The sequence below is a fragment of the Talpa occidentalis genome, unplaced genomic scaffold (assembly GCF_014898055.3).
Source record: "Talpa occidentalis isolate TD23 unplaced genomic scaffold, MPIMG_talOcc4v2.1 talOcc4.17, whole genome shotgun sequence".
NCBI lineage: Eukaryota > Metazoa > Chordata > Mammalia > Eulipotyphla > Talpidae > Talpa > Talpa occidentalis.
In genome coordinates, this window is record NW_023601754.1 from 50,505,616 (window position 1) to 50,516,601 (window position 10,986).

Consider the following 10,986-nt stretch of genomic DNA (forward strand, 5'->3'; position numbering starts at 1 on the left):
TGGGGCCCCGTACTTGCTCAGGGGCCCCCACCCAGCTCAGAAGGAGCAGTTTTTACAGGGGCTCAGGACCCAGGTCCACACCCCCAGGCTCCCCAGACCCCGAGGCCCCCAAGCCTCTGCTGGGGCTGCACCCGGTCTCAGGGCCCTTCCCCAGCGCCGCTGTCTCCACGCCTGACAGGGTGTGACTCCCCACACGGGACCTGCTGGAGGAGGGGCTCTGCCAGGGGCTCCGGGCTCCCGCGGGGCCCTGGGGGCGGCGCTGCAGTAACCACAGAGCAGGCGGCTCCCGCTGAAGGCGACCCTCGGGTCTGCTTTATTCCGGGCACGGCCGCCAAGGGCTGGCCGTCCACTCAGACGCGGCCCGAGGCTTCGGCCGGGCGGAACGCAGAGCGGGTCTAGAGCGAGTACATGCTGGGACTTAAGATACAAGGGCGAAGCACAAGGCTATGTAAAATGGACGCTACGCTGTTGTCCGAATACTGTGATTCTTATACTCTACAGAAAATGCTGCCGTCAGCCCGCAGCTCCCAGCCCTTGGAGCCGCCGCGGACCCGGGCGAGCTCGGGGCTCGGTGCCACCAGCTCATCCGGGACCCAGGATTCCCCAGCCCAGGGCCCCGCCGGTCACACGGCAGGGCCCAGGACAGGGCGGGCTCCGGCGAGCCGGCCAGCGCAGAGGGAGGCTGGAGGAGGGCGGGCGCCGCTGCCCGTCGGGGCTCCTCGTGCCCAGACCTGATCACCCGGACTCCGGCTCCCGGGTGGACACGTGGTCTGCTGTTCCAGGGCCAGCTGCGTCTCTGTGAAGTCCAGACCCTGGTGGGGATGTGGGTGTCAGGGCCACGGCCTCTGCAGTGCCCGCCACTTCTAACGGCGTGGACGTCGCACGATGAAAAGCGCATCTCCATCCAGGCCAAGCCTCCTGCCTCCACCGTGCCCCCAGTGTCGACTCTGCCAGGTCACCACCGCCCTCTGGTTGCTTCACAACAGGCTCGCGCGCTGGATGAGCGCATGGCGCACGTGCATGCGTGTACACACGTCCCTCTGGCCCTGCCTCCCCTTTGACAGAAATGACCAGGGCTCAGTCACTCCACCCAGTCCCACCGTGTCCCACGTGGTCGTGCCCGTGGCCCCAACACGGCCACAGCCAGCTCCTGCCGCTGCTGACAGGGGGCCCCATGGGGACACGACCAGGCGCCCCAGCAGAAATCCACAGAAAAAAAACCACCAGAAATTGGCCAGGATCGTGAAAATCACTGGAAAGGAAGATGTCAGCGCAGAAGAAGACGAAGGAGGCCGGGGGTCCAGTCGCCCACGGCCGGGCGGGGCTGTCCAGGCTGCCTTTTGTGCCCCACGACGCTTCCGTGAGGTCACCTCAGAAGGCCGCAGCGGTGCTTTTTAGGTGAAAGGGAATGGTGTGGGCACGAAATCAGGGTAAGAAGTGTTTTGTCCAAGGTGTCCTTTGAGCACTCGGACCCCACACACACGACAATGCGTGCTGGGGTGCTGGCCGGACAGCGGGGGTCTCGGTGCAGAGCAGAAGCTCCAGGACGCCTCTCTTCTTCTTCGAACCACCCCCACCCTCCCAACCTACTCGGTTGCTTGTAAGCCCAGAGCCGGGCTCAGTCAACGTTTTGTGTCGAGCATATCAGCAAATACGGTTTTACGGGCCATCGGGGCTCGGACCCAGCTACTCGGGTTTGCCGCCGCAAACACAAAAGCAGCATCGGCAATCCATGAAAAGTGGGTGTGGGTGTGCCGGTCAAACCTTATTTGCAAAAAAAAAAGGCAGTAAGCTGGGCCAGAGTTTGTCCAGTCACAATGGACAGCGTCCTCTGGGCCAGCTCCTGCCTCAGGAAAGCTCTGTCTGCCCAAAGGGCAGAGACATGCAAGAGAAATACAAACAGCTCCCCGCTTGTTCGAAAAGACGTTTTGTGGAAATCTGGATCATAAGAATTTGAAAGAGTGTGATATAAAAATAGCAAAAGAGGCTTGATTTTCATGCAAACGTTGAAATAGTAACCACTGGCAAGCAGCAGGAGGGTCAGCGCACCCGGGCCTCCCACCTGTCGGTGGGGCTCAGGTTAGTTGCTTTTCACGGGACTCCTCTCCAGGTGAAAGTGCCAGGGGTGATGTTGGCATCGGCCAACCACATTATCAGCAACGGGTCGGTTCTCCAGCTCCAAGAAGAAGGGGGTGTCCTTCGGGCAGGGTATTGGCCAATCCCAAAAGATCAAATCCCCTTCCCAGAACCATCCACAGATGCCAAGAGTCTCTAATCACCATTTATGAAAAGATCCCCTCTGCCATGCTGCGTTGGGCCTCCCCTGCTCCGCAGCTCCCACAGTCACCCTTCTCGGAACTGCTTGAGAAGTCTGATAGTGTGAGAGAGGCCAAGGGATGCTGAGACGGATGGAATCTTCCAGGGAGAGGAAATGCCAGGTCCTGGTGCTGTCCCCCAGCACCCCTGGCCACGAACATGGCTGGTGTGGCAGAGAAACTTGTATTTATGTTGATGAATTTACACGTGAAGAGCCACATGCAGTTCCCAGGACTGTATGGACAGCAACAAGACGCTGAGTTCCTTTTCAAGTTCAGTTACTTGTAACGCCACTGTTGGCATCTGGAGCTGGAACGTTCAGGGGAGGGGGCACCGTGTGGTCTGAGATACTGAGAGGTGCCTTGGGTAGCTACCCAGTAAAGGCAGTAGCAGAACCAAGATGGACAATCAAGAACACCCCCAAATATCCAAGCAAGGAACAGCGTCCCATCGCCCCCAAACGAGAACTCTGGGTCTACTCTAGAAATCCTGTCATGACACATAAGGGACTATTCCTCGTGTCAGTACCCTCAATTTGACTTCTCTGGGGACCATGACGTCCCTCGCGCCAGCCGAGGCTCTCCTGCCCCGAGTTTAGTCCCCCTTCCTGGAATGCATCTTCTGGTGCAGCGCCAGGGAGGAGAGCTGCCCAAAGCTCCTCTCACATTTGGTGCACGGATAATTTCTCTCCACGGTGTGGGCTTGGCGGTGGTTGATGAGTGTTAAGTTGTCAATGAAAGATCTCCCGCAGTCGGGGCACACGCACGGCTTGTCTTTGGCATTCAGTCGCTGGTGTCGCTGGATGCTTGGCTGGCCCCGAGACTTCCTGCATCCCTCACACCGGGAGTTGTGGCACTTACCATGGGTTTTCTGGTGTGTGATTAGGGCCGCCCTCCTGGTGAAGGCTTTCCCACAGTGCTGGCACTCCTTCCGGGTCAACGGGTGGTGAATCTTCTTGTGTTCGACCAGGTGGGTGCCGCTGCGGAAGGTTTTCCCACACTCTTTACACTGGTTGGCCTTCTCCTCTTGATGAATCCGATGGTGCTCAAACAGATGGGAATTACAGCGGAAGGCTTTCCCACACACTTTACAGTGGTACGGCTTCTCCCCTGTGTGGATTCTCTTGTGTTCTGTCAAGGAGGAGCTGCGGCTGAAGCATTTGTCACACTCTTCACAGCGGTAGGGCTTCTCCCCGGTGTGCACGCGCCGGTGACGAGTGAGTTTTGTGCTCTGCTTGAAGGTTTTCCCACACTCATCGCATCGGAAGGGCTTCTCCCCTGTGTGGGTCCTGTAGTGGCTGTTGAGGGTGGAGCTGCTGTTGAAGGCTTTCCCACAGACCTTGCACTTGTAGGGCCTCTCTCCCGTGTGGATTCTGTAGTGCGTGAAGAAGTAGGAGCTGTGCCGGAAGGATTTCCCACACTTGTCGCATTTGTGCGGCTTCTCTCCAGTATGGATACGCTCATGCTCAATGAGGTGCAGGGTCTGGTTGAAGGTTTTCCCACATTCTTTACATTTGAAGTGAGGTTTCCCGACTCTGACTATCCGACGATGGTGCTTTGTGCAGCTTGTGCCTGCTGTTTTCGCATGAGTATCTCTTGTCGGGGTCTTCTGCCCCCCAGGGGTGCCCTGTGGCGTCACACTTGTTGATGGTTGACTCAAGGTGTCCCTCGAGGTCACAGATTCAGGCCCCTTTGTGCCAGGTGGATTTTTTTTGCCCGAGCCTGTAGCCGGCCTTGGATCCGATTTGTGCCTGTCCTGTGGTGACCTGTCCTTAATTGCCAAAGTCTTTTTTGTCTTGGCACCTTGTTGGGTGGCTTTTCTCGCCTTCCCCAGAGATGAGGACTTAGAAGTGCCTGACTTTGGAAACGATGCCTTTGGAGTAGGCTTGGTTTTCTTGTCTGAAAGAGATGTAGAGTGTCAAGATGGATTTGTAGGCCATTGTTTTTATCTTTGTTAAAAATGCTTGGTTGCGGGCCTCCCGGGTGGCGCAAGGGTTAAAGACAGTGCTATCAAGCTACTGCCAGCCACCACAGCATGAGTTCGATCCCTGGCCGGCCAGGGAGCTGACCGACAGGGCGCAGCAGACCTCTCCTGTCTCCCCGCTGCTCCCCTCAGCAGTGGATTTCAGTGGATCTGCCTGTTCTGCTCCCCACTCTCTCTGGTGAATCCTCTCACCCCTCCCACCTCTGGCTTACACCCCAGTTCTTGTATGGATAAATAAATAAATCTTTTGAAAAAAGTTTGGTTGAAGCATAAAACCTGCAAACAAGTAAAACAACCATAAACGTGTAGCTTGACTAGGGCTCATAATGGGTCGCCCCAACATGGTGTTAATAATCTTCTTAAACAGAAGTGCTGAGGACCTCTCTGTGGTCATCATTTAGATGCCCGCCCATATCGAGTCATCATGTAACTGTGAAGAGCAACTGCCAAGTTGGCGGGTGGTGCTCACAGCCAATTCAATGGTGGAGGGTGGAACATTCTAGACTCCACCCCTGTGTGTCAACTCTACGGTAAAAAGTGAAGCTTTTGGGCCTCCCTGGTGGTGCAGGAGGTTGAGCGCAGCACTATGAAGCTGTCCGGAGCCTCTGCAGTGCCGGTTGGATCCCCGCCGGCCTCGGAGCAATGCACATGGCGAGCAGACCTCTCCTGTCTCACCCGCTGCTCCCCTCAGCGGTGTGTTTTGCCAGTCTTCCTGTTCTGCTCCCTGCTCTGTCTCTGGTGAAGCCTCTCACCCTCCTGTGCATCTGGCTTGTACCCCGGCTCTTGTATAATTAAAAAAAAAATCTTTAAAAAAAAAATAAGTGGAGCTTCTCAAAGTCCACCCCCTGTGCAGGGCTGATGTGAAATAGGGCCAAGCTGAGACTTCTGACCAGATAAACTGCTGGCCTTTTGCCAAGTTAAACCACTGGCCAAGAGGAGTGTGTGAGGAGAAGCTGCCACTCGCCACGAGCGGCTTTGGCTTGGACCCTGGTCTGTTCAGTGCGAGCTCGCCACAGCACGACACACGACATCCGCCACGTGCCAGCCTGTGACCACGCTTCCCCGCCCCTTTCTCAGTCCCCGTGAGAATCAATCCAGTCATTGTTTTCCGAGGTGCCTGCTTTTGGGTCCCGACCTGCAGGTATAAGCAGGTGAGGACCCCCCAACAGGCCTATGCCCCGGGGCTGCTCAGTTTGAGTCACACAACGCCCTGGGCGGGGTGTGTCTCAGAAGAAAATGTTTTCCAAAGGAAGTGAAAAGCAGGAGGGCGAAAGCCCAGGGGGAGGTGATCAGCCACAGAAGAAAGAAGAACGGAAGTGATGTCGGGGCAGCGACCTCGGGAGGAAAGAGCCCATTAAAGAAAATTCCCACAAGGACCCGAGCGCCGCCCTCGAGGCTGAGGGGAAGAGACACGGAGGGTCCCGCGCTGAGAGCAGCGCTCAGGGGCAGCCCCGGGACCCGGCGGGGGCGCAGGCTGCACCGCCAGGACAGGCTGTCGCGTCCTGTTTCCTCAGCTACAGCCAGAGACGCGTCACGCACGCGCCCGCCACCGCCGGGTCTACCCGCCCGCGGCCCCGCCACAGCCCCCACGCTCGCTCCCGTCCCCGCGCCGACTCCGGACACCGGCCTGAAGGCCTCCCAGTCGTCCCCGCCCGGCTCGTCCTGTCCCCGCAGCCGGCGCCGGCCCCGGCAGAACCACCACTGCCCGGAAAATGCGAAGTGACCGGCCGGAGGGCAGGAGCATCCCGGCCGTGCTGCGCCCCCCAAACCCCCCGAATGGGAGGCTGCTCCTGTGCCCCGACAGAGTCCAGGGGACCCCGGGCTCGTGTCGCCACAGCAATGCCGGTGTCCCCGCGGGGCCCCTGGAAGCGCGTAGGGCGGGGCCCGCCCGGGAGGGCTGTGCCGGCGATGGGACAGAGAGGACGGACGAGTGGGCCGGGGAGCCCCGGATCCCCAGGGGGGCAGTGAGCCTGGGCCTGCATCCTGGGGCCACCCGGAGGGTGGGCAGAGAAGGGGGCGCCGGACTGTCAGGAAAGGAAAACCTGGTTCCACGCTTGGTCGGGGAAACGCCGGGGCTGCCTGGAGCCCGGCCGGGGTCTCCGTCTGGATCGGCGCCCCCCGCGCCTTCCAGCTGGCGCGTCAGACCCGCCGGCGAGGCCCGACCCTCGGGACCCACTTGCTGACTGACTCAATCCCCCTGGCCACCCCCGCCCCTGCACAGGGATGACCCGCCGGGCGGGGCTCTGGCGTCCCCCTGGCGTCCCCGTGGCCTCGAGACCGGCTACGCGCTGCGGCCCTGGGCTCCGGAGTCAGCGCCCAGCCCCGCTCGGGACACGCGGCTGGGCCCGGGGCTTCCCCAGGCCTCGCTCTCTCCCGCTTGACGGGGCCTCGCTGGAGGGTGCTCTGCAGCGCCTCCCGCCAGCGTCCAGGCCTCGACTCACAGGGCCAGGCGGGGCGCCCCTGCCGGGCCCAGGCGCCTGCTGCAAGGAAAGGGCTTGTGGGCCACCCACCCCGTTGCTCCCTGGGGGGTGCCCGGACGCTCCCTCCCTCTGGCGGGACAAGCCGTGGCCCCATCGCTGAAGGTCCCTGCGCCCCGGAAGCTCCGCGAGGAAGCCGCAGCCACTCTGACCCCGCAGGTGGGATCTCCGTGGCCTCACCCCGACCGCGCTCATCACTGCCCACGCGGGCTCCCCCCGCGACGCCCTCGCTGCAGTCCTCCCGCGGAACAGGCCGTGTCCACCGGGCCCTCCCCGGCCAGAACGCTACCCAACATGGGTAGCAGCCTCCACGCGCGGCTCTGCTCAGCCCTCGGCTCCCTCCCCACTCGCGACGGGGTCCTCTCTACCAAGGAGCACAGTGAAGGATTTTGGAGCGGGGGTGGGAATTCAGCAAGCCACAGACCCACGAACTCGGCACGAAGACGAAGATCGGGAGCCCGCGGGAAGGCGCGCCCGAAGCAGGAAAGACAAGGAGCCAGGGTGATCCTCCCTGCCTGGCGCCCGTCGGCTCCCTGCGCGGTGGGCGGAGGCCGCGTGACTGGGGGGTGGGTGGTGGGTGGACAACGACTCCCAGAGAGGGGCCCGCAGGCGCCGACGGGGAAGAAGACAACGACGACGGGCCCACAGATCAACGACGCGTCGCTGAGGCGAGGACACGGGTGAGCCGCCAGGGGACGGAGACGCGCAGCCCACGGCAGCGACCTCGGCGGGAGACTGACAGCGACAGAACCCGACGGGCGGAAGGAGACGCGGCCCGTGCTGCTCCTTCCCCAGCCCCCCAGTGCGTGGGCGCCTGGGGGGTCCCACGGCCCCGCTCACCTGCGCGGGCGCCGCCCCTGCTGGTGCCGCCACTGCTGGTGCCCGAGCCACTCGGCCGGGGGGCTGCAGGCGCCGCCGGGGCCCTGAGGAAAGGCTCCTGCCCTTGCTCCAGCCACATGATCAGCCTCGGCTTGTAGAACTGATGCCCTGCGCCGCGGAGGGAGAAGCCAAAGCATGGGCGCCCCTCGCCAGGAACACACGCGTGCACCCTCTCCGTGGGTGGAAAGGGTCCCCGGGGGCCGGGGTCACTGCCCCCCAGCCTCCACCTCCCACCAGCTCAGCCCCTGAGGCTGGGGGTCCCCGCAGTTCCCGGGAAGCAGAGCCCCTCCGTGGGTGCCGCCCACTCCTGGTTGCGCTGGTCACCGTGACGGCCGCTGTGCACGGGTCGTCGGGGCCAGCGGGCACGAGGCAGGCTTTCCAGGCTGCACGGAACCACTTCACGGGCCACGACTGTTGCGTGACCAGGACATGCTGGGTCCTCCGGGGCCGCCCGCCGCGCGTGGTGGCCAGAGGCAGCCCCGGGACAAGGCCAGCACCGCGGGTCTCGAGGGCAGGCAGTGCCCGCCCCGCCCGGCACCCCCCGGCCCCTCACCCAGCGAGACCAGGCTGCGGTAGGTCTCCAGCATCACGTCGCGGTGCAGCTCCCGCTGGGCCGGCGCCAGCAGCTCCCACTCCTCCGGGCTGAAGTCCACGGCCACGTCCTTGAAGAACACGGGTCCCTGCAACAGCAACCCCCACTCTCGTCCACCTGGCCGCCCCGCGCTCGCCGGGAGAGCCAGCGGGCACCGGGGCGCCCTCCGTCCCCCGCGCCCGGCCCTCGCTGCAGCCCCCTGCTCCGGCTCTGGGCACAGCGCGGCTCTCCAGCCACAAGGGCGGCGGCAAGACGTGCTCGAAGCCGAGGTCTGAAAGGCGCGTGGGCAGTCGGCTTCTCCCTTGTGCCCCCACTGTGTGCGAGCCCTGCTGGGCGCCAGAGAGCGGCCGCGGCGGGCGAGACGAGTAGATGGCGCCGGCGGCCCGCGCCCAGAACCCGCTCAGAGAAGCTGGCGGGCAGAGCCGGCTGCCACGTGGTGGGCCGCATGCCCGCTGGCGACCCGGGGCCAGAATGGATGGGTTGGAAGCTCGGCCCGGCCGGCGGCGAGGCCTCTGGGCCTCCAGTCTCCGACCTCGTTACTAGGGACACCCGCACCACCGCGGGGTCTGAGTCTGAAGTGAACCAAGACACGGCAAGGTGCCTGTTCGGTGCCCGCCGCTCGGCCGGCGCCCAAGGGTGCCAGCTCGCCCGTGTGCAAGGGCCGCCGGGCGCGGGCTGGGAGGCTCGCTCGCCCTCTGCCATCACAGGCGGGCGCTGGGCACATGGACTCCCGGCGCGGGTCAGCGCTGCGCACGGCACCACGTCCTCCGCGGGGAGGGTGCCTGCCAGTCGGGGCACCTTCCCGCAGCTCTGGCCCTGGGGAGCTCGCGGGCGTGAGCAGCAGCAGGACTCCACCCTGGAAGTGGGTCTGACCCGGCCCGGGGGCCAGACGCCAGCGCCCCTGGGGGCCCTTGGCACAGAGAGGCAGGGATGCGGGGTGGGGGGGCTGAGCTGCTCGCCAGGACACAGACCCCAGCTGGGCCGCGGGCTGACCCCGTCCTGCGTCACCGCCGCTCCGGCCCAGAGCGGGCGCCCGAGTGCCCCACGCAGCCAGGGGCGCCGGAGGAGAGATGCTCAGCGCTCAGGACGGGCCTGCACTGCGCGTTCAGACTGTGGCCTGGGGGGAGGGGAGGGAGGGGCAGGGGTAGGGAAGAGGGAGGGGAGGGAGGAAGGGGTGGGGCGGGGAGGGGGAGGGGGAGGGGGAGGTTGGGGCAGAGGAGCCCGCAGGCGGCTTCAAGGAGCCAGACGGGAGGGAGCGTTAGCCCGTGGGTGGGGTCGACTGGGGGGGGCCGGGGCACACGGTCAGGGCGACCCTGCGGGGTGGACACTCACTCAGCCCCGTGTGATCTGGGGACACTCACGACTGGCCTCCGGCCTCCGCCCGCGCCCCTGAACCGGAGGACAAAGGCCAGTCTGACCCCGGCGGGGCGGGCGCGGCGGGAGGCGGGTCTCCTCGCACTCAGGGCTCTGGGAGCCGAGGGCCCCCCGGGGGCCAGCGACCTCCCCTCGTTCTGCTGCCAACACCCCGGGCCTTGCTCTGAAGGGCACAACCGCGACCCACGGTCCTGCCGCCGCCTGGGGCGGGCTCCTGCCGGCCGCGCTGCAGAGGAGGAAACTGAGGCAGGAACAGGAAGCGCAGGGAACAGAACCGCCCGCGGGGGGATCTGTCCTCGCAAGGTCTGAGTTCGAAGCGCTTTTCCAATCACCGGATCTTGGGGGCGGCCCCTCCCCCGCCCACCTGTGGGGTGCTCCCCGCTGCCCACAGACCTGCGCTCGCAAAATTAAAACACTCGCTGCCCGCGGGGCTGGTGTCGCCGGAGAGACGAGCTCGGCCTGCGGGAGCTGCGGGGCCTGGAGGGCTGCGCGTGGGGTGCCTCCCCAGCTGCTCCCCCCGGTGGGGGCAGACACCCCACCGCTCCCATCCAGGGGAGCCTCGGTGCTGTCCTCCGGCCTCTCGCCCTGCAGTGCGCGTCCTGGGCCCGGGCAGAGCAGCCCAGCGGGGGGCACAGGAGGCCCCAGGACAGAGCCTGAGTGTCCCTCGATGCCAGCCTGGGATACACGGGCTCCCGGCTGGGGGGGCGGTGTCGGAGGACGGCGGAGGGAGCCCCTGCTCGTCTGGGAGGGGATGAACGAGCCTAGCCGGGGAGCTCCGGGCAAGGAGATGGAGCAGGACAGGCTGGGGAGCGGCGGGAGGAGGTGGCCAGGGGAGGCTTCCTGGAGGCGGCGGCTGCGAGCAGCAGTGGGAGCAGCAGCAGAGAGAGCAGCACCCCCAAGGAGCCGTCCCCTCGGGGAAACAGTCTCATCCCGGGGGGCAGGGGCGCCTGGGTACCCCCCCCAGGGGAGAGAAGCTTACGCTGCTCCAGGCAGGCAGGGGGCTGGCGGGCATCCTCCCGCGCAGCGGCGTCGGGGCCGGCTCCGTGGCGGGCAGGGCTGGGGGGAGGGAGGCGTCAGGAAGGCCCTGCTGAGCGGGGGGCCCCGGGCCAGGACCCGCCCGCGCCCCCAGTGCCTGCCCGTCCCCCACTTTAGCAAAGAAGAGGCGAGCCCAGAGGGGGAGCCGCCTGCGCGCCTTGGGGCGGCGGGGCTGTCCAGGGCGGGGCGGGGGCGGGGCCGCAGGGCTCCGGAGTCTGCGGCAGACGGGGCGGGGCGCCCTCGAGGAGGGGGGCTGGGAGCCCCGCCCGAGTGGCCTGGCCAGGCTGCAGCTGGGATGCGGGGATGGGGGGGGGTGTGCATCCAGCGTGC

At 65.1% G+C, this 10,986-nt stretch overlaps 1 protein-coding gene across 1 annotated transcript; it reads right to left on the minus strand.

The window, feature by feature from the left end:
- Nucleotides 1-290: 290 nt before the first annotated feature.
- Nucleotides 291-10,659, minus strand: LOC119249771 (zinc finger protein 383-like). Its single transcript, XM_037517247.2, has 4 exons — nt 10,601-10,659; nt 8,209-8,335; nt 7,617-7,763; nt 291-4,214 (listed from the first exon to the last, which is right to left on the minus strand). Exons 1-4 carry the CDS (start codon nt 10,631-10,633, stop codon nt 2,911-2,913), a joined length of 1,611 nt encoding a protein of 536 aa, XP_037373144.1. The 5' UTR covers nt 10,634-10,659; the 3' UTR covers nt 291-2,910.
- Between the last annotated feature and the right edge of the window lie 327 nt (nt 10,660-10,986).

Coding starts and splice junctions, on each gene's coding strand:
- LOC119249771 (XM_037517247.2), bottom strand. CDS start 10,633: ATGCCCGCCAGCCCCCTGCCTGCCTGGAGCAGC. Junction 8,336..10,600: donor CCCTGCCTGCCTGGAGCAGC/GTAAGCTTCTCT, acceptor TTGCTGTTGCAG/GGACCCGTGTTCTTCAAGGA. Junction 7,764..8,208: donor CCGCAGCCTGGTCTCGCTGG/GTGAGGGGCCGG, acceptor TCCGCGGCGCAG/GGCATCAGTTCTACAAGCCG.